Here is a 19,677-nt window from a genome sequence, read left to right on the forward strand (position 1 = left end):
TGGTTCTTGTGGTTGCCGAATTTTAGGATATTGTCACCTTCCTTAGGCATGTCGACTCGTATGGCCGTCTGCCCCACACCTTGGCAATCCTCCCGGTGGGATTCTAATAAATCAGCTCGTGTGAAACCGTGTAGGCATCGTATGCAAAAGTGTTTTTTCCCAACGTGTTTCGACTGGTCGTGCAACAGCCTGCTTAGGTGTTTTATCCACGTGTAAGGGTACTTATCGCCTCGCTGGGTCATGAATATATTGATAACGCGGCGATCCAACACTGGGCTGACCCTGTGCACTATTGTTGTGTTACCTTCGTGCCCTAAGATGTTTATGGCTATATTATTCTGTTTTTTTCTACTTTAGTGATCTGAGATATGGGGGTGGGTTCATCTATACCATCCCAGTTGAGCCCATCATCTTGGGGATAGCTGGAAGGCCTGTTCGAATTAGTGTCAGCTGGAAACAAGGCTGACCTGATAGCTAACCTCAGGCAATCGTCTCCTCTATTCTTGACGTTGACCATGGCCTGTTTTTTCTTATAGTAGGGGGGCAAGTCTAGGTACGACCCGCCTCTGAACAGCACGTAGTTAGCTATGTCTAGATAGACATTATCGATTTTATCAACAACCCACCCGGACCCCATGTGTCTGTAGCGTTCTAGGTATTCTCATATCTGCTGAAAACTGATATCGATTGACCCGTCTATAGTCTCTGTATGAGTCACGACCTCTTGTTTACCTCGGAAGTAAGGCTGAACGTACTCAATGACCCCAGCGGGCGTTCCCCCCGCGCCCTGCTGTTTATCGAGCGACATTTTCACTGTGATTTGAAACCTTATACTTCCCAAATCATTGAGTTCCTCATTGACTTTATCAGAGATTAGAGGCTTGATATCGGCGATGTCTATGTTCCTATCAACATGCATGCGCCAGCCTCTCAAATAGTTACCAACAGCGAGCTCAGTGCGCATGAACTCTAGGTCAATAGCTCTATTCTGCCGTAATAGTTCTACAAGCTGTGGTTTCCTCATACGGGAATAACCTCCTAAACCCAAATCGCGTGCCTCTTTTTTCAATTGTTTTACAGTGTGGGGCTTTGCTACGGGGTCGTGTAATAATAATGCCACTAACCCGGCTCTCCCCAGGCGGGAATAACCCGTCAACCCTAGCTCTTTTGCTCGGAGTTTTAGTTGTTTTACCGTGGGAGGGGCTTGTATGTTAAGTAATCTCAACAATACTGGTTTGGTCATTCGAGAATAACCAATTACACCCCGCCGCCTGGCGATCTGCTTGAGCTCGTGAGTAGTAGACATAGTTGCGTACACACCTAAGTATATCGATCTCTAATTGGGCCGCCGGCAAGGGAGGTAACTCCTCCAACCATCAAAAAATAATGAGGCGCCCATAAAATCCTTTAGTAAATATCTAGATAGACCTTATCGATTATACCCTCGACCCACCCGGAACATGCGCAGCATAGTGGGGTGTTTTGTATTACTTGCAACGAGTCGTCAACAAGTATATCTATCTCCCCATGCACATCTACTCGGCCCCCATCAAAGTAATTCCAAGTGTGCCCAGCCCACGGCACATCAAACCCTACTTTCACCATGATTGTAAACGAGCACCCCTTATATAGTTCGCTAACAATCATGGGTTTGAGGACACTGATATCTATACTTTCCCCCACATCCATCTTCCAGCTTCTCAGGCAACGACTTTCCCTGGGCTCAATTTCCACAAACATTGTTATACCTAGGTGTGCCCACAGTCTTTAATTGGGGCACTACACTGCTATCCTGAGGAGGCGCCTACGTTCTTTTCTGTAGTCCTTTTTCATCTCGTAGATGAGATGATGCCTGACTACGTTTGCCCCGTGAGCTTTGCATAGGCAGTAGTGCCCTTTCACCCCGATACCACACACAGAACGCGTGTAGTTCGGGCTTCCCATGTGGAAACAACAGTACCCCTCAGTCCTGCAGTTTCTACCACAGGCCTCTGTCTTCCCCATAAGTATATATTGGCATCGGTACGGAGCAGGTCTCATATTTGGCATACCCATATGAGTACTTAGTATAATTGTTTTGCAACCAACGCAGTCGCTGCTAGACCCAGCGCGATAAAGATCAATTCCCGGTCCATTTGCCCCGGGGATGGTGTGTAGTACTGAGCGAGTGTGGGCTTATGGAGTGGTTCTAACTGTTTACCTGTTAGTAGGTAGTATTCTCTCGCTGCGTCGTCGACATCGTGGAATGTTTTAACGGCATGGTTCTCACGCCTGAGTTGTTCGTTAATGTAATCGATCCTGTGGACACGTTTTTTCGCGTACTCGGATTGCGCTGCTTGTAATTTCTCCACCGCCAGGTCATGCCGCTTCCGTTCAGTCTGTATCTCAGCCGCGTGTAACTCCCTTAGTTTCGAGAAGAGGAAATTACTCCCGGAAAATGCCAGGGCATTTACTAACGCCCCGCCGACCATCATGGCGATCGTAGCCATCCTATATATAATTACATTTACTTCAAAATATTTTCCGGTAGGATCCCTTGTTTTACTAGGATGTCCTTGGTGGCCATCGCCATACCCAGGTTCATTATGAGCATACCCATATCCTGCACGTTGAAATCTAGCTTGATAGTCGGTTGTTTAAGCACCATTTTGGTCAACCTAGCGCACCCTACAGCTAGACTGGCGACCACGGTGGCGTGGTATCGTCGTTGACAAACGCGTTTTCCCCTCAGACATTATGTATATTATATAAAAAATATATATTTATAACATGATATGTGGGTTGACCTCTAATTGTGGGGGTTCCTCTCGGGGCTCCCTGTGGGTTTTGTTTGTTATATAACCATGAGATAGCCACGACAGCAGTTGCGCCTGCAATCAACAGGAGTGGAGCCCGGCTCCACGTGTTACTTTTATGTTGGTTAGACCACCTTTTTTGACCGGCAGCTACTCTCTTAGGGTTCTTCTGCCTGGTGACTGTAGGGGTCACCTCCCTGGGGGTTTGGGGTTCCCCCAACGTGGGGGGCTCCTCTGAAGGGGTTTGGGGGGGGGTCTTCTCCGGAGGTGTCACCTCCTGTGTCATTTCTTGGGCAGCATCCATCTTGTATACTATTATTATTATTTTTCCCCTCCTTAAATTGGCAATGCTTTGCCGTGATAATCGCCGCCGCCACAGGGGCTAAAAACATACCGTATTTGTGGTACAGCACGCAGCTGATAGAGCTCAAGGCGTGTTCAATGAAAGGGTCTTTCTCAAGGTCCTCCCACAGGTAAAGTCAGCGTTCTTGTGGAATGGGAAGGAAGTACGACGCAATACCAGTATATATCTGGGTCATAGCCGATCCTATAGTCTTTGTCATCTCGGCCCCGAGTCTAGCCTCGTATCTAGCGTACAGCTTATCGATTTCTTCGCCTGACATTTTGTGAATTTTATTCGAGTGCAGTCCCCAAAGTAATGTTTGGCTTTGCCACCGACAGCCAGCGCCACCAGTCTCTCTCGCTTGTCGTCACTCACCTGTGGCAATAGTTGATCCTGTGGCACCAGCAGTTGTTCTAGCAATTCATCACACTCCCTCTTATAATGTAATAAGCAAGTTTTAGTTTTAATAATATAATACCCGATGCAGGCGAAACACAGCGAAATGAACGTTAAGTTGCACACGACGAGAACTTCAAAAACAACCATCGGTCTTCCCATAGAACTGTAACAATTAATTGCTAAGCGCTAAGCATTGGTAAGCTTTGCTAAGCATTTGCTAAGCATTTGCTAAGCTTTGCTAAGCTAAAACACCCTATAGGCCACGGGTTGGTCGGTCTTGAGCACGAGCTTAGCATGTTTAGTTTCAGCGAGCTGTTTCTTCACACGTTCCCTATCATGTTTGCTCATCACATCGTTCTCTCTCAAACACTCCTCGAACGAATCCCTGTCCTTGCAGTGGAATAAGGCCACCCATCGCGTCTGCTCCCTGAGGTCTTTCAACACCGAGTTGAACTTCTGCGTTAGTACCCAGACGCTGTGCTTTGCGTGCCGGCCGGAGAAGGCCAGGTACGATAGCATGTCTCTCTTTTTTGTTATCTCGCGATTAGTGCTGCAGTCGTCCAGTATGAACAGTGTCGACTCCCCTTTAAATTGGTTGTGGTAAGATTTCAACCAGTCCTGCAGACGTGTTCCCGGGTCGACTTTGTGTACGTCCGGGTCCGTCATCACCCAAGGTCTCTCCGTGTACGTTCTATTCATGTGCAGGGTAGGGCACATGATAACGATATTGTCGAACACATCCCGGTAGTACCCCTCCAACATATCCAGCACGAAAACGGTCTTCCCACAGCCCGTCTGCCCGCACAATATGGCGCAGTGTGGGTCGCGGGGTAAATCAATACCGCCAGCAGGCAGTGGCCTTCGGCCATCAGTAGATGGCTTGCACGAATCTCCCATTATCTATATTAAAGGGCAAGTGTACACGAAAATAAACCTTTTTGTCTTGCACTTTTTCATCATGAAAAATGTTTGTCAAGTAGTTTTATATCCAAACCCGTACATATATCAGAAGTAACTAATTTTTGCGTTATATCAATTCATATTTTCAACATTTACCGAGAGTTCTGTGTCCACAATAAACACACCATGGCTTATGTCCCTTGGAAATGACGTCATTGGTGCCCAAATGATAAACGAATGACGTCGTTAGACCTTATTAGACCCATTTCACGTGGTGCAGGTATAGGTGTGGTTCTTGTGCCTCGATGCGCAGGCTACTGTTTTAATCCACCTGTTGCCTGGCCGTCAGCTGGCTATGTCATCAGTTCTACACTGTAATGACGTTGCAGTTTGAAAAAAACGTATACATTGTACTAAATGTGTTACCATGTAACCAAATTGCATAACATTCAAACTGTGTCAGTCGCCTTTTCAACGGTATCTTTTTTCACAAAAACTAAAATGTGCACTACATCTAGCTTGCCATCGGCGAATGTGCCGGCATTCTATGTTTGTTACTAAAATTCCTACTTAAATCGTACAATATGTCCCTCCTCTTCCACCTTCACTTTGATATCGATACCATATCCATGTACATCATGAAAATAAATGCAATTTGCACTTTTGAACTCTGTTTGAAATCCGATTTCTATATCATCCGCTCATTGTAGATGAAATATACTGAAAATTACATGCATCGAAAATCTCGCCAGTTTTGACACATTACTACATCACCATTCACTGCGCTTTATGCGTGTCTTAATTCAAATGTCAAATATTACTGGGAGAATTGAATTTAAAAGAAAAAGACCTATCATTGTGATCAGCGGTAGTTTTGTTGTTGTATGATCAAATCACTAATGCTCGTTCTGAAACATTGTCGATGAACCGAGAATCGCTGAGAATGTTTTGGAAAATACGCTTGCAAACACAATTAACGTCAAAGTGAATTTTCAGCCAATTTGCAGAGTGTTTATAAAATCACGTCACATGTATGTCGGCTCTATTTCGCCCATAAAATCAATTGTATATAGTTCAACACCATCTTCCTGACACGAATCCCTGAATTTCTCATACAGTTCCAAATAAACTGACAAATGGACTTTGTCAACAATTCGAAGTGTTTCAGTGAAATCGAACGAAATATATCAGATGCCGCGCTGGGAAAGGACCACTTATTTGAAATGTAAACAAAGCCAATCTCAGATTTAACACTGTGTATCCGCTCGCCTACTTGTTGCATACACATGCTCATTAGTTTTAAAACATGCATGGGAAAGGTATCGTAGCAAGCGATAGTTAAATAAAATAGGTGTATTCGATTGATTTTCTAGATTCATCACAACATATCATGGTTTCTGAAAGCATGACGCCATGACTGACGCAAACTCACGCAAAACGATGATGGTACCTCTCTTAATTTCTGACTATTTCCCTTGGTCACAATGAAAACAAGAATAAAATAACAACCAGCAGACTGACAGAATTTTCGGACTACCTACCTGTCACATTTATGCATATTTCATTGCTTGAAACAACGAAAATTTCTTAGACAACTCCGGCGTACTTGTGTCAGTGAACACGCCATTTTGAAAAAGTCGCTTCCCGATAGTGATGTCATACGGACGTCAACATTGTTATACATATTTGGTATTTTCATTGAGGTGAGGTTATGAATGAAAACACACACGATCAATCTGTCCTGCTGCTTACATTTTCTGTTCTTATGCTTCTTTCGAATTTTCACAAACTTTTTTCACTTGATTAATTTCAGTATTATTATCTTTTGATTTGGGACTAGACAGTAGACCAGTTTAAAATCAAGTGGCACCAATTACGTCATAATTAAAGGGCGGTAACTCTGGCCTGTTTAACTTGGCAAACAAAGGCTTCATATTGCCATAACATTTCAGCACTTATTTTGAGGGTTATACTTACATTGTAAGAAAAATGAGTGTATATTTTCAAACATTGGTATTAACTGATTAAACCAGTTCACTTTGATTCACAGAAGAATAAATGTGATTTATTCGTGTACACTTCCCCTTTAAGTTGCGCGTCCATAATAATGTACAGATATAACTTCAACTTGCCCGCAGGTTGAGCCTTCTTGGTAATCTGGATTGTTATCCCCTCGCTGCCGTTGTCGATGCGGTGACCGCTACCGTGCAGTTTATCGTCGTCCGTGGATCGCATGTCCAACCATAGCGCGTACTTGGTGGTCAGGTATTCACCGATCTGCACGGATGATAGGTCCAGGTCTTTGGTTATGTATGGGTGTTGTTTGATAGACGGTAGCTTTTTTATCTCATCCCACTGCTGGTATGCCCTCATACCATGACTGAACAGCTGGTTGGGCACGCGCCCCGATGGTCACTTCCACCTTTTCAATCTCGGGGTTGAAAAACTTCTCGCTGTCCCTTCGGAACGGATCGTAATCCTCCACTGGGACGACCAGGATACCTTTCATTGATCGCGCCAGGCACGTTCAGATTGATATTCCACAGAGTGTCGCTTTTATCCCGCACGACCGATCTAGCCTCAGTATGCGGTCGTACAAGATGGCCACCTTCCCCGAGTACTGGCTTCGAACCTGCCTTGCCAGCTCCGGGCTAGTGAACATGTCGAACTCCAGAGAGATGTTGTCGATGGTGTAACTGGCCTCATCACCGTTTGGCGTACGCACTACTTTGCTGTAGTCGTTAAACGTGAGCTCATATTCAAGCCTATCACCCAGCGCGGCCTGGTAAAACGGCGCGTGTTCCGTGAGCAACTCGAAGTCGAGCGGCACGCAGAACCTGTTCCCGTACGCTTGGGCGATGGCCTTTTCACCGTCCGTGATCTTGTCTAACTGGTCTTGCGTGAAGACGTACCCCACCAGCAACCAGGTCGATTTGCTGATGCCCTGGTACACGTCATTGACGCGTTCTCCCTTGCTTTTCCAGAGGTCCCTGTAGCAGTGAAAGACGTCGCTGTCGTCGATGCTCAGCACCTCATTACCGCTGATCTTGATAGTGGTTTTCTTGATGATGGCTCGGCCTACATTCCGCACTAGAGGCTCTCTTGATCTTCGGCAAGGATCTAGTTTCCTACCATACATTGTTATATAGATAAAATATAAAAGTTTAATATTAAATAATGGCTGAAGGCGGTCATGAGTACATCCCTATGGATGATATGTGGGATGATAGTGCCCAGGCGTTCGGGGAGGATGACACCACATTCACGAACAACCCCTAAGTGCCGGCCGTCGACGATTATTACAACGCAGTTGAAAAGAGAGACAACATGAAGCCGTTGGGGCGAGACTATGCCAAGTTTACCATCGATAAGAAGGGCACGCTGCGATTGAAGGCTCACCCGGGGGTCGATATCATGAAAAAAGACGGGAAAGGACCGTATGCTTTGTCAACACTCACCAGTCGCCCTGGTGGGAGTCAACTGCTCCGTGATGAACTAGGCTTCATAGATAACGGTGGCGTGCGACCTAAGCTTCCCCCGAAGGTCGTCCAAGATCTGCAAGCAGCCAGGCCCGAACTCAGTAATACCGGGGACGTACCCCAACTTGCTAAAGAAACATCAGACAGTCTCGAAAAAATATTGACCGCGTACCATGCCAACCCCTTGCCGGGCCTCGAATTTACCCTGAGGGAACTGCGAGGCCTAGACGAAGCCTTGAAACATGTACGCGGAGAACTCGTGAACAACATGGGGAAACTGAACGAAGTCAACGAGCACATCGCTCGCGAGAAAGTAAAACTCACCGAAACGGACGACAAGGATATGAAACGTCGTATCGAGGAGAGAATAAAAAACTTGGAAGATGAGAGACGGACTCGGTTGGAATCCGCTTCCTCAAACCGGGAAGCCCTCCGATCCCAGATCAGTCGTGTACGGGAAACCATCGTTCGAGTCCTAAATGAGGACACCACGAGGGGTGGCGCCACTATACCCGTTTCACCGGTCGTGGGTGGCGGGACTTGGGGGGTGTTAACATCGGGGTTGACGCCCAACTTTTGGTCTGCCGTGGCTATGACTATTTCGTTGTTGTAGCCCACCACTTTTTTTACTCTCAGTTGCATATCGCTCGGAGCCATGTACAGTCCCATGTCGAATACGTAGTCGACTTTCGACCGGGCGTATTCCAACACGTCTTGGTAGCGTTTGATGGCACTCGGGAGATCAACTGGAGCATTGATAGCATCCTCGACGTTAACAACGAACTGTTTCTGAGCGTCGTAAGCAGTCCCCTTACCGAGGATGTTGGAACAGCGCCCACACGTACCTTCGAATCGAGTCGTTCAAGCGTTCGGTGCCGGCACGAGTAAACCCTTCCACGATACTGAGAGCCGTACCGTTGAGAACGGAGAAATACAACGACGGCAGAACCGAGTCGTTTTCACCGCGGCAGTATAAGAGGTTAACCCGGGGCAACATCCCTGAGCTGATAATATCGGTGTTAGATATGAATCATAACCCTGTGAATATAGGATACCTCAGCATAACGCTTCACATAAAATGACTAGCGCACAAGGCCCCGGGATGAGGTTGAAAAAATGCATCAATGCGGGGATCTCAGACCTCGGGGACACACGCGGTTTCGACGACCCCGGAGTAGATGGTAAATTGTACGCCTTGCAACTAAAAAACAACATTAACAAACGCGTTGAAGTCCCCTCCGTGGAGCCCTAGGTGATATAGTAGATACCTCAAGAGCGGTCGTCAACACTCGGTACGCCCTAGTCAACACCGGTGATGATGAATGGATAGTATACCCATCGTTCGGGGGCAAACTGTTCGACTTAGAAGATGTTGAGAGCACTACCGTCGCCCGAAACAAGCCATATACGCTCGTCTTCACCGACGATGACAAGTGGGTGTTGTTACCCGCTAAAGGTGACTGGTTTCTCAATATTAGGCTCAGCTCCCCCTACGTGTTCACGGATAACAAAGACAACTACCTAAATAAAGTCGTGAACAACGGAACCCTGCTCGTGGCTTACGTCCCGGCTCAGAGGCGTAGCGTAGTCATCAGCCCAGTCGCCAGTATGGCAGCCCACATGCTGTCGAGTAAACTGGGAGTGCAAGACGGGGCATTGCAGTTGGTGTCTGAATTCGCTGGCGTGGTCAACGTCCTGGCGAGCCTACCGGCGAACTCCACGCTGATCATCAAAGTCTACCTAGGGGAACCATCGACGGATGAAGTCGAAATAGTGAAGGGGGTTAAACTCGGGTGGGTGAAACGGCACCAGTATCAGGTTTGCACTGTTTGCACGGGTGGGTGTCGATTCCCACACCAGCCTGCAGGGGGTCATCGTGGCCGTGGAAGACACGATATCACTAACCAAGATCTTCCTACCCGACAACATACACTTCATGGGGGTGAAGTGCACCCCTGAACTATTATCAGAAAAACAATTGGAAACTATATCGTAATAGTATTATAGCAATGGCCAATCGGCATCGGCCCAACGCCACGCTTAACGACCTAGGGGACACGGAGGGGTTCGATCAGCCCGGTGAGGAAGACACCTCGTACGTCCTACACTTGAAAGGCAACGTGTATAGGCGGGCAGCAATGGCCAATCATCTACCCAAAATCACACTCGGGGACCTAGGAGGCATAGAGGGATTCGATCAGAGTGGTTGGGAAAACACCTCGTACGTCCTATTCTTTAAAAACGGTGTGTACATACGGCAGGCCCTGGTAGACTTAAAAGAACCCAGATGGGTAATCAATGTGACCCTTACTGCACCTTACATCTCACTAGACAAAGATGGCTATGTCTCTGAAATTAGGAACAACGGTATCTTGCTCACGTCTTTCATTCCAACTCTTGAAAGGATGATAGTTTCTAAAACACCATATTACCCGGGGGGCAACATGTTAGTTTCATCCAGGCGGTCCCAGTTAAAAGCCAACCACCCCAATACCATAGCAGGGGTTAGGGCTATGGTCCCAGGCTCCACACTCATCATAGAAGGGTAAGTTTGATGATCCGGACGACCCGATACGATCCCCAAACCTACAACTTTTACCTGGCTTGGCAATACGTTGGAGTGGCCCCAATATATCAAGTATCCTACCTTGCCGTATCACTATACGATTGGGGGTCAACCCACTGGGATTACTACCCCCCTTATTAAGCTGCTTAGATGTTGATATAGACCAGAAGTTACCTATTGACCCTTCCCGTATCTCCACATACGAGAATCTAAGTCTTGTAAGCCTCAAGTACACTGATGAACTATTAAATGAAGCCCAATTAAAAAATATTCCATCAGATATATTATAGGCACACAGAATGGGGCTATACCCAGTCGTAGAGGAAGTAGCGAAGACCCTGGAAACCGTAGACGGGTTCCGCTTGAGACAGTTATGTGATGTAAAACGTCAACTAGAACAAGACCGTGACACTCGGACAGCATTATATAAGAAGTACCATAGAGCTTTCAATGCCGTGGACGGGACTGATACTGCCCTTATGGCAACCAGCATGGGACTAGGGGCGGCAGGTGTTGGGTTGTTAGCTACCATCGTGGCTGCACCTATAGTGCTAGGCATTGAAATAACAGCTGGGGTGGCAGGGTTTGCATCACGCAGACTGCATCGTAAGGCATTGAAACACGATGAAATCAGGGTTCTGGCCGAAGCAAAGCTGAACACGGTAAGTAAGCGTATTTCCACGGCACTCACTGACAGTAAGATCTCAGAGGAGGAGTTTCGTTCAATCCTCTCTGAACTCACAAAATATAACAAAATGAAACAAGAGATTCGATCCAAGTCTCGTAAGTCTGCTATCAGCGAAGACGAGAAAAAAAAGTACATAGAACAGGGGGTACGAAAAGCCCAGCAAGCTTTTATTACGAACACCAAAGAGATCATAGGCGATTCACATTAAACTGTTTCATCGAGGTCAACGCGACATAGCGGCACAGTAGTGCCAGGTGGGGCCGGGGAGTTAACTGGGGGTTCAAAAGTAGTAGATACAATGGTGGCGAGATCTAAGGGCCTAACAAAAGCTTTATTTGTGAAATAAGGCTTTGCAGAGGCTTTTGTTGGACTTGATCCCGGACCATCATTATATATACTACTATACAATATGAAATATAATTCTGGGAAGATGTATAACAACTCAATTCATTAAGCAACAAATTACACCCAACACCTTGCCTGAAGAAATAATAATAATAATAACTTTGGATTTATATAGCACTAGTACCCAGTGATTGCTGCTCAAAAGCGCTTCTAGGAGTTCTACATTGACTGGAGTCTATTCCAACGCATCTCTCGTGAACATATATGTCTCAAGATGTTTCTGGAAAGTGGCAACATCTTGAATGTTTCTAATGTCAATGGGGAGGCTGTTCCACAGATTAGGTGCAGCTGCTGCAAAGGACCTATCTCCATACGATGATTTGCGAGATGATGGCACACAGAGCAGATTCTGATCACCCGAACGAAGAGTTCTTGATGGTCTGTAGCTGGTTATGAGACTTTGCAAATACTGTGGTGCAAGACCATGCGTTGCTTTAAACACAAGGAGGATGATCTTGTACTGAATCCTACTGGATACAGGCAACCAATGTTATCAAATTTTCTTGTCCTTGTAATGAGTCTTGAGGCTGAATTTTGAGCAAGCTGTAACTTGTTTACTAGACGTTTAGGGAGACCAAACAGAAAAGCGTTACTATAGTCCATGTGTTATAGGACACCTGACTTGACTAATGTTGCTGCAGTTTTGTTATCGATGTATTTCCTGATCTGGCTGATATTTCTGATACTGAGGTAAGCCTTCTGGCAGACTTTGTTGATATGGGACTCATAGCTGAGGGTTGAGTCAAACATAACTCCAAGATTCCTCACTTCTTTACTTGGCATGATGTGACATCCTCCAATATTCAGTGTTGGGAGACTGATTTGATATTGTACTGATTTTGCACTTATCACCAGTAGTTCAGTCTTGTCTCTATTCAGCTTCAAGAAGTTGAAAGTCATCCAGGTGTTAATGTCATCAACACAGTCAGTTATATAAGCAAGGGCTCTCTTAGTTGACAGTTCTTCTCTTGGTTTGAATGCCAAATATAACTGTGTATCATCTGCGTAGAAATGGGCAGATAACTCATGGGATCTAGCAATATCACCCAGAGGTGAAGTGTATATTGTAAATAACAGGGGCCCGAGAACAGAACCTTGAGGGACGCCGTATTTGAGTTGCACTTTTTGTAAAAGACAGTTATTGATCTTTACTGCTTGATATCTTCCTGTGAGATATGATTGCAGCCTGGAATAAGCACTTGAAGTTACACCAAACCTGTGCTTCAATCGCTCCATTAGAACTGACTGGTCGATAGTGTCAAATGCCGCGGAGAGGTCAAGCAACACTAGAATCGCTGTTCCTCCTTTGTCTATGGATTGCAAAATATCATTTTGGACTCGCACAAGAGCAGTCTCTGTGCTATGAAAGCGCCTGTACGCAGACTGCATGATCTCAGCATTGCCAGTCATAAGAACATGATCACTTAGTCGTGCAGCAACAATCCTTTCAAGCACCTTTGAAATGAATGTCAAGTTTGACACTGGTCTGTAATTCTGAAGTAAGTCTGCATCGAGTTGAGACTTCTTGATGACTGGAGAAACAATAGCAAACTTCAAGTCTTTAGGAACAATTGCATTTGATAGAGAGTCATTGATGATGTGCGTGATAACTGGCACAACTTCATCCAAGCACTCCTTGAGTAACCATGTGGGTAGGGGATCCAACATACAAATTTGGTTGGACTCTTTTAAGATGATACGTCGAACCTCAGTATATGTCGTTGAGGTAAAACAAGACAGTTCTTGAGGGATGTTCAACGTGTTAGCAAACTGGATGAAAGTTGGGATGCTAGATCTCACACTTTCCAGGTTATCACGGATAAGTTCTATCTTCCGAGAGAAGAAATCAGAAAAAGATTCAGCCATGTCCACCTCATCCGAAAAATTTGGAAGATTGCTTTTTTCTTTTCTTTGAATAGCAGTCTATTCGATATCTGGTACACCTCTTCTGATCTTTGGCATTATGAATGATGTCATTGAAATACTGTTGTTTTGCTTTTTCTATCAGACTCGTGACATCGTTTCTGGCGGATGCATGCATCAGTTGATGAACTGTCAGATTGGAGGCCCTCATTTTTCTCTCATATTATCGTCGAAGATGCTTGGCTTTACAAATATCCTCACCATACCATGCTTCTCGTTTGTGGAGTCACTAATCTTTTCCTTAAAGGTGCATGTTTGTCAACAACCTTTTGTAACTTAGAGTTGTAAAACTCCACACAGTTCTCCGCTCTGTAACTACTGTGGTACTTCATTTCGTCTGCAAGGTCATTTCTAAAACTGGTCAGATTAACCTTCTTCCATTGGCGGAAAGATAATTCACTCCGTGTCCTCATTGGGATACTAAAGTTAGCAGTTGCTAATATAGCAAAATGATCAGACATGGAGGAGTGGTCAAGGGTAATGTTCCTGATTTCAAGTTCATTGGCTCTCGTAATGACTAGGTCCAATGTGTGCTTGTTGACATGAGTTGGTTCAGTAAAGTGTTGAACTAAACCATACAAGTCAAGCAGACTCAGGAATCTGGCACTGTCTTGTTGGTTCATATCCTCCATATGGAAATTAAAATCACCGCAGATGAGAGGAATTCCAGGGACATTGTTAATAGTTTCCAAGAATAAAGTGAACTCTTCTAGAAAACACCCAGGATGTTGTCTGTCCGCAGACAACAGAATCTTGCCTGGTGGTCTGTAGACACCAGACACAATCACAGTGTGATGTTTTGATGATAGTTTAACAGTGAGCTCTTCGAACGACGTATTATTACATCCAGTTTTAAGCCTTGTACAGCGAACAGTGTCTTTGAAAATTATTGCCACTCCTCCTCCACGCTTCTTTATCCTGGGAGCATGAATGATTTTAAAGCCAGGTGGGGTAATCTTGTTCAGGATAAGACTGTCAACCTCTCCTGCATGAAACCATGTTTCAGTAATGATTAGAATATCCAGTTTAATACTAGCATAAAACTAGTGTAAATACAAGCCTTGATTACAGCAATAATTCATTCTTTAAAAACCACGGGTCCATCCCATTTTCCTAAAATTACCCTATATAATATCCCTGAAACTAAATATTATACTTTATTCCACCCAATCACATATGCCTACGTCTATCCTACTACTTCTATTACAAACTAACAATAACCTATCCTAAATGCTTCATTGTGGGAGGGGGTCAGCTGTTTCATCCCGAAACAAGAGCTGGTCCATCTCATAACAAGTACTGCTTTATCTCAAAACAAGCAGGACACTGTTTCATCCCGAAACAAGAGCTGGTCCATCTCATAACAAGTACTGCTTTATCTCAAAACAAGCAGGACACTGTTTCATCATCCTGAAACAAGAGCTGGTCCATCTCATAACAAGTACTGCTTTATCTCAAAACAAGCAGGACACTGTTTCATCCCGAAACAAGAGCTGGTCCATCTCATAACAAGTACTGCTTTATCTCAAAACAAGCAGGACACTGTTTCATCACGAAACAAGAGCTGGTCCATCTCATAACAAGTACTGCTTTATCTCAAAACAAGCGGGACACTGTTTCATCCCGAAACAAGAGCTGGTCCATCTCATAACAAGTACTGCTTTATCTCAAAACAAGCGGGACACTGTTTCATCATGAAACAAGAGCTGGTCCATCTCATAACAGGTACTGCTTTATCTCAAATCAAGCAGGACACTGTTTCATCCCGAAACAAGAGCTGGTCCATCTCGTAACAAGTACTGCTTTATCTTAAAACAAGCGGGACACTGTTTCATCCCGAAACAAGAGCTGGTCCATCTCAGTAACAAGTACTGCTTTATCTTAAAACAAGCGGGACACCGTTTCATCACGATACAAGAGCTCACCTATCCTAGGTTGTCGCCTACCAAGACAATGAAACACCCGTCATGCATTCATTTTATAGCTTATAGTGGGCCTAACCTACTAAGCGACGACCACCTCTTACGCTGAAATGGAACTTCCCAGAGTGCATAGCCAGGGTAATATATATTAAAACAACAGGAAGTTGTTACAGTACATCTCAATTAAAGATAGTCTGACATCCTTCAGTGGCCTTGTTGGTTCAGTGGGAAACTCAACATTAACAATGAATAGTCTTACAGTCAGACAATGTGCCATAGCATACTGTATTCCCTCTAGTAAGCACTGGGTATGTTTTTTATAAATGTATTCTCCACTGATCCAAACATAGATTATTAAGAAATGATCCCTAACTTTCACTTACGCTCACTAACAATTAATTATGGTACACCCAGCAAGCAGAGTAAGTGCCAGGTCTCAAATAAGCACCTGGCCTGGAAGTCCATTGAAAAAATACATGCCCGGGTGCTTATTTGAGGAAATATGGTAAGCTCACCTGACCCATCACGGTCTGATAGACATGGAAGTTCTACAAGACTACTGATATCATGACTACTGAGATGGGACAATATCCTGGGGCCAGCTGAAAGACTTACCTCCTCTGTTTCCATCAGAGACTGCAGTGCTTCAGATGCTACTTTCCGTTTTGCTTCTTTCTTACTCCGACCATAAGCTTCAACCATATTTCTATCATGAAGTTTCACCTCTGCTCTGAAACTAGAAACATGTCAGAAATACATGATACAATAGTCTCAGAACCGAGTAAAAGGCTACAGATTTATGACTTAACCTAAAAAACAATTAGGTCATAGCTGTCTGTAAAATAAAGTTGGCACACACGGAAGTGATTACACTCAATCCAATCACAATCAGATCATAGTGCTTGCTACCACTACACAAGGGAACGAGGACATTAATAGTCACATAACAATGACCTTTCATCTGATCAAACAGTGCACTGACTACCAGGTCACAAAAATAAAAATCTGAATGTGTTTTCATCGTCTATATTCTGACTGCAATGGGCATCATTAGAACATGAACTGTAAAGTTCTGTGGATCCATGCATTAGTGGACTCATGAGAAGTGGCAGCTGTTGTTGTGCAGGGACTTCGCAAGAAGCCATCTCTAAGAACAGCACATTTGGTTGACTGAATCTGATTTGGGTTGGAGGTGACCCTGATGGTAGACTACAGCACATTGAGTTGACTGAATGATGGTAGACTACCACTGTGTATCAGCTGCCTACAGTTGGTGACAGTGCCAGAATACAGGACTGCAGACATATCATCATCTCCAGATCAGTGATGTGTATGACAGGCTGATATTAAATGTTTGAGATGGTGATGATAAGGAGGTAAGCTACTGACTTATGAAACGTCAATGAACTCTTGATGATCTCCACAAAAATGTAATTTTCTGACTAAAATTGATATTTTATACTTATCCTGACTCATGCTTAATTGCTTGTCTTCTTCCTCTTGCGAACTATAGTGGAACACTTGAATCCCCTTTTGAAGCTCCCTTAAAAAAAGTGGAAGTAAAATCACTCACCCCAGTTGCCTCCCTTGAAACCATCTTTGGCGCGAAAAGGTCACATGATTGGCCATGCTTGTTCACTCTCTCCGTTATTTCGAGCCCTCACACTTGGATTTGCAGGGAAATCCAGAGTGCCATGAGGGGAGGTTGGTAGGGCTAACCTCATGAGTCAGGATAAGTATAAAATATCAATTTTAGTCAGAAAATTACATATTTTTCCCTCATCCTGACTCATGCTTTATTGCTTGTAGAATCCGACGGAAACGGTGGTGGGTCAAGCCACTCTGGATTCTCTGCTGATTTACGTCCTTATACCCCCTTGGGAACTTCTAATGGCATTTGTCCTTTCTTCCAGCTTCCTCTGATGAATGTGGGGGACCACAGCTTGTCAGATTTATCCTGGAAATCTTCTCCTGACATTTTGTGGATTTTATACGACTCCATCTCTTGAAGAATGCATCAAGAGGAGAAGTGACCCTACTTCGTGTACAAGTAAGTCCTTACAAGTACCGGGTCTATCACTCATGCTAGCCTGTCCTAGACGTGCGCATGGACTCTAAAACCGTACTCTGTTGAGTGTTGGCTTTTACAAGTCACGTGACAAAAGGGTGATATTTATCTCAGCGCGCCTTTGAGGTACCGTCAATGGTTGTGCTACAACAAGCGGCCCAAACTGGTGTATGCCGGAGACGTCATCTGTAGCCATGTCTCTGAGGTAGTGGTTTGCAAACACCGTCTCCGATCTCCAGAAGCAGCCCTCCATTATTGTTGAGATGGAGCAGTTTCTGTGCAGAGCTAGCGTGGATGCCAGTGCTCTGACTTCATGAGGATTGGAGGCTCGTGGAGGATCAAGTCCTGCTGCATTATAGGCTCTCAATATGACGGCTCTCATCCATATTGATATGGTTGGTGTCTCCGTAGATAAAGGGATGAAAAGGTGCTTGAATTTTTGTCTCCTCAATTTAGACATCTGTAGATATATTTTCAATGCTCTGACTGGACATAAGGATCGGTCTTGCGTATCCTGTGGTCCTAATATCGACGAAAGTGCTGGGATATGGAATTGTCTGTCTGGTTGACCGGGCAGCTATAAAATCCCATCTTAGTCCCAGATGCACTGTGTCACGATGCGTGTCAAATCTTGTTCGTTCAAAGTCTAGAGCATGAATTTCTGACATCCTTGCCGCTGTAGCTAAGGCTACGAGGAACAGTGTTTTATGAGTTAATTTCTCATATGATGTCCTTTCTAGTGGTTCGTAATCTTCGCTGGTAAGATGTTGTAGAACCACATTGAGATCCCAAGCGGGCGCCTTGAATTTTCTTTGTTGGTCTTCCAGCTTGAATGAGCGTAGTAGTGCCAGTATCTCTGGTACTTTTGTCAGTTTTATACCCGTCTTCATCGTGATAAATGAGCTCAAGGCTGCTAGGTATGTAGAGAGTGTAGATCCCTTCCATCGTTTTGTCTGTCTAAGATGACTAAGGTATTCCGCCACTTGAGGATGTGTTGCTTCTATTGCAGTGAAGCCTTTATTCCGAGCGTATTTCTCAAAACTTTGCCACTTGTCATCATACAAGTTACGGGTTGATCTGCGTAAGGCTAAAGTTACTGCTTTGGCCGCTCTGGTGGAATATCCTCTTTTCCTCAAGCACGTCGTGATACGCTCCATGCGTGTAGTTGAAACATAGTTGGGTTTCTGTGTGCTTGCTTGGTGTGCGGATGAATCAGTAGATTTGGCCACTTTGGAAGTTGTAGGATTGGATTTCCTATATCTTGTATGAGGTTGGGGAACCACTCTCTCGCTTGCCAGTAAGGCGCGACCAAAATCAGTTGTAACTTGTTCGTCATTTTGATTTTCTGTAATACCTTTGGTATTAGTGCCGGTGGAGGGAACGCATATGCGTTTAGTCCTTCCCAAAATATGCTCAAGGCGTCCGTTGCCCATGCTTGAGGATCTGGGACCGGAGAGTAGAATGTTGGTAGTTGTTTGTTGAACTTGGTTGTGAACAAATCTACCAGTGGGGATCCTATTGTCCGAATGATGTCCTTGAATGCCTCTGGGTGTAGCATCCACTCCGTCGGTGACGGATTCATAGGACGGGATAGGGCGTCTGCTATCACATTTCTGGCTCCGGGAATGTGTGACGCTTTTATGTCGATGTTCAGGTTGTCTACTATGCTGAATAGTTGAAAGCTGAGGTCCAACATGCTTCTTGACCTTGTTGACCCTTGTTTGTTGATGTAGAACGCCACTGTGGAGTTGTCCGTATGGATCATCAGTTGAGCGTTCCTTAGTATGCTGGACCAGTGTAGTAAGGCGTTTATAACTGCTTTCAATTCTAGCATGTTGATGTATAGCTTTTGCTCCTGATTCGACCACTTTCCCGATGCCACTTTGTTGTTTAAGTGAGCTCCCCATCCTTGGTGGGACGCATCTGCGTAGAGATGAGTGTTGGATCCCGTCTCTACTAAGTAGGTTCCTGCGCAGACATTCGACTTCTGTGTCCACCATAATAGGTATGGTTTCAGTTCGTTCGGTAGGACCGAATGGATCCAGACTGCCTCTGCCTGTCTTAGCGCCGACGTGAGGAGACCGAGTAGACTCTGCCACTCTCGTGTAGTGGTAACGGAGAGAGTAGTGCTTGAGATACCATGGCTTGTATCTAGACCCAGCTATTCTTTGAGACGACAATGCGATTCT

The 19,677-nt window shown here is 44.9% G+C and overlaps 1 protein-coding gene across 3 annotated transcripts in view; it reads right to left on the bottom strand.

Annotated features, from left to right (window-relative positions):
- The window catches only part of LOC124290713 (adenosine deaminase domain-containing protein 1-like), an 85,961-nt gene that overhangs the window by 40,081 nt on the left and 26,203 nt on the right, over positions 1-19,677 (bottom strand). For all 3 annotated transcript variants that reach the window (XM_046727516.1, XM_046727515.1, XM_046727517.1), the window contains exon 5: positions 16,036-16,156. In XM_046727516.1, coding sequence (XP_046583472.1) covers positions 16,036-16,156 — 121 coding nt within the window. The remainder of the gene's footprint in view (positions 1-16,035; positions 16,157-19,677) is intronic.

The sequence above is a fragment of the Haliotis rubra genome, unplaced genomic scaffold (genome assembly GCF_003918875.1).
Source record: "Haliotis rubra isolate DU_JTF1 unplaced genomic scaffold, ASM391887v1 Scf471, whole genome shotgun sequence".
Lineage (NCBI taxonomy): Eukaryota > Metazoa > Mollusca > Gastropoda > Lepetellida > Haliotidae > Haliotis > Haliotis rubra.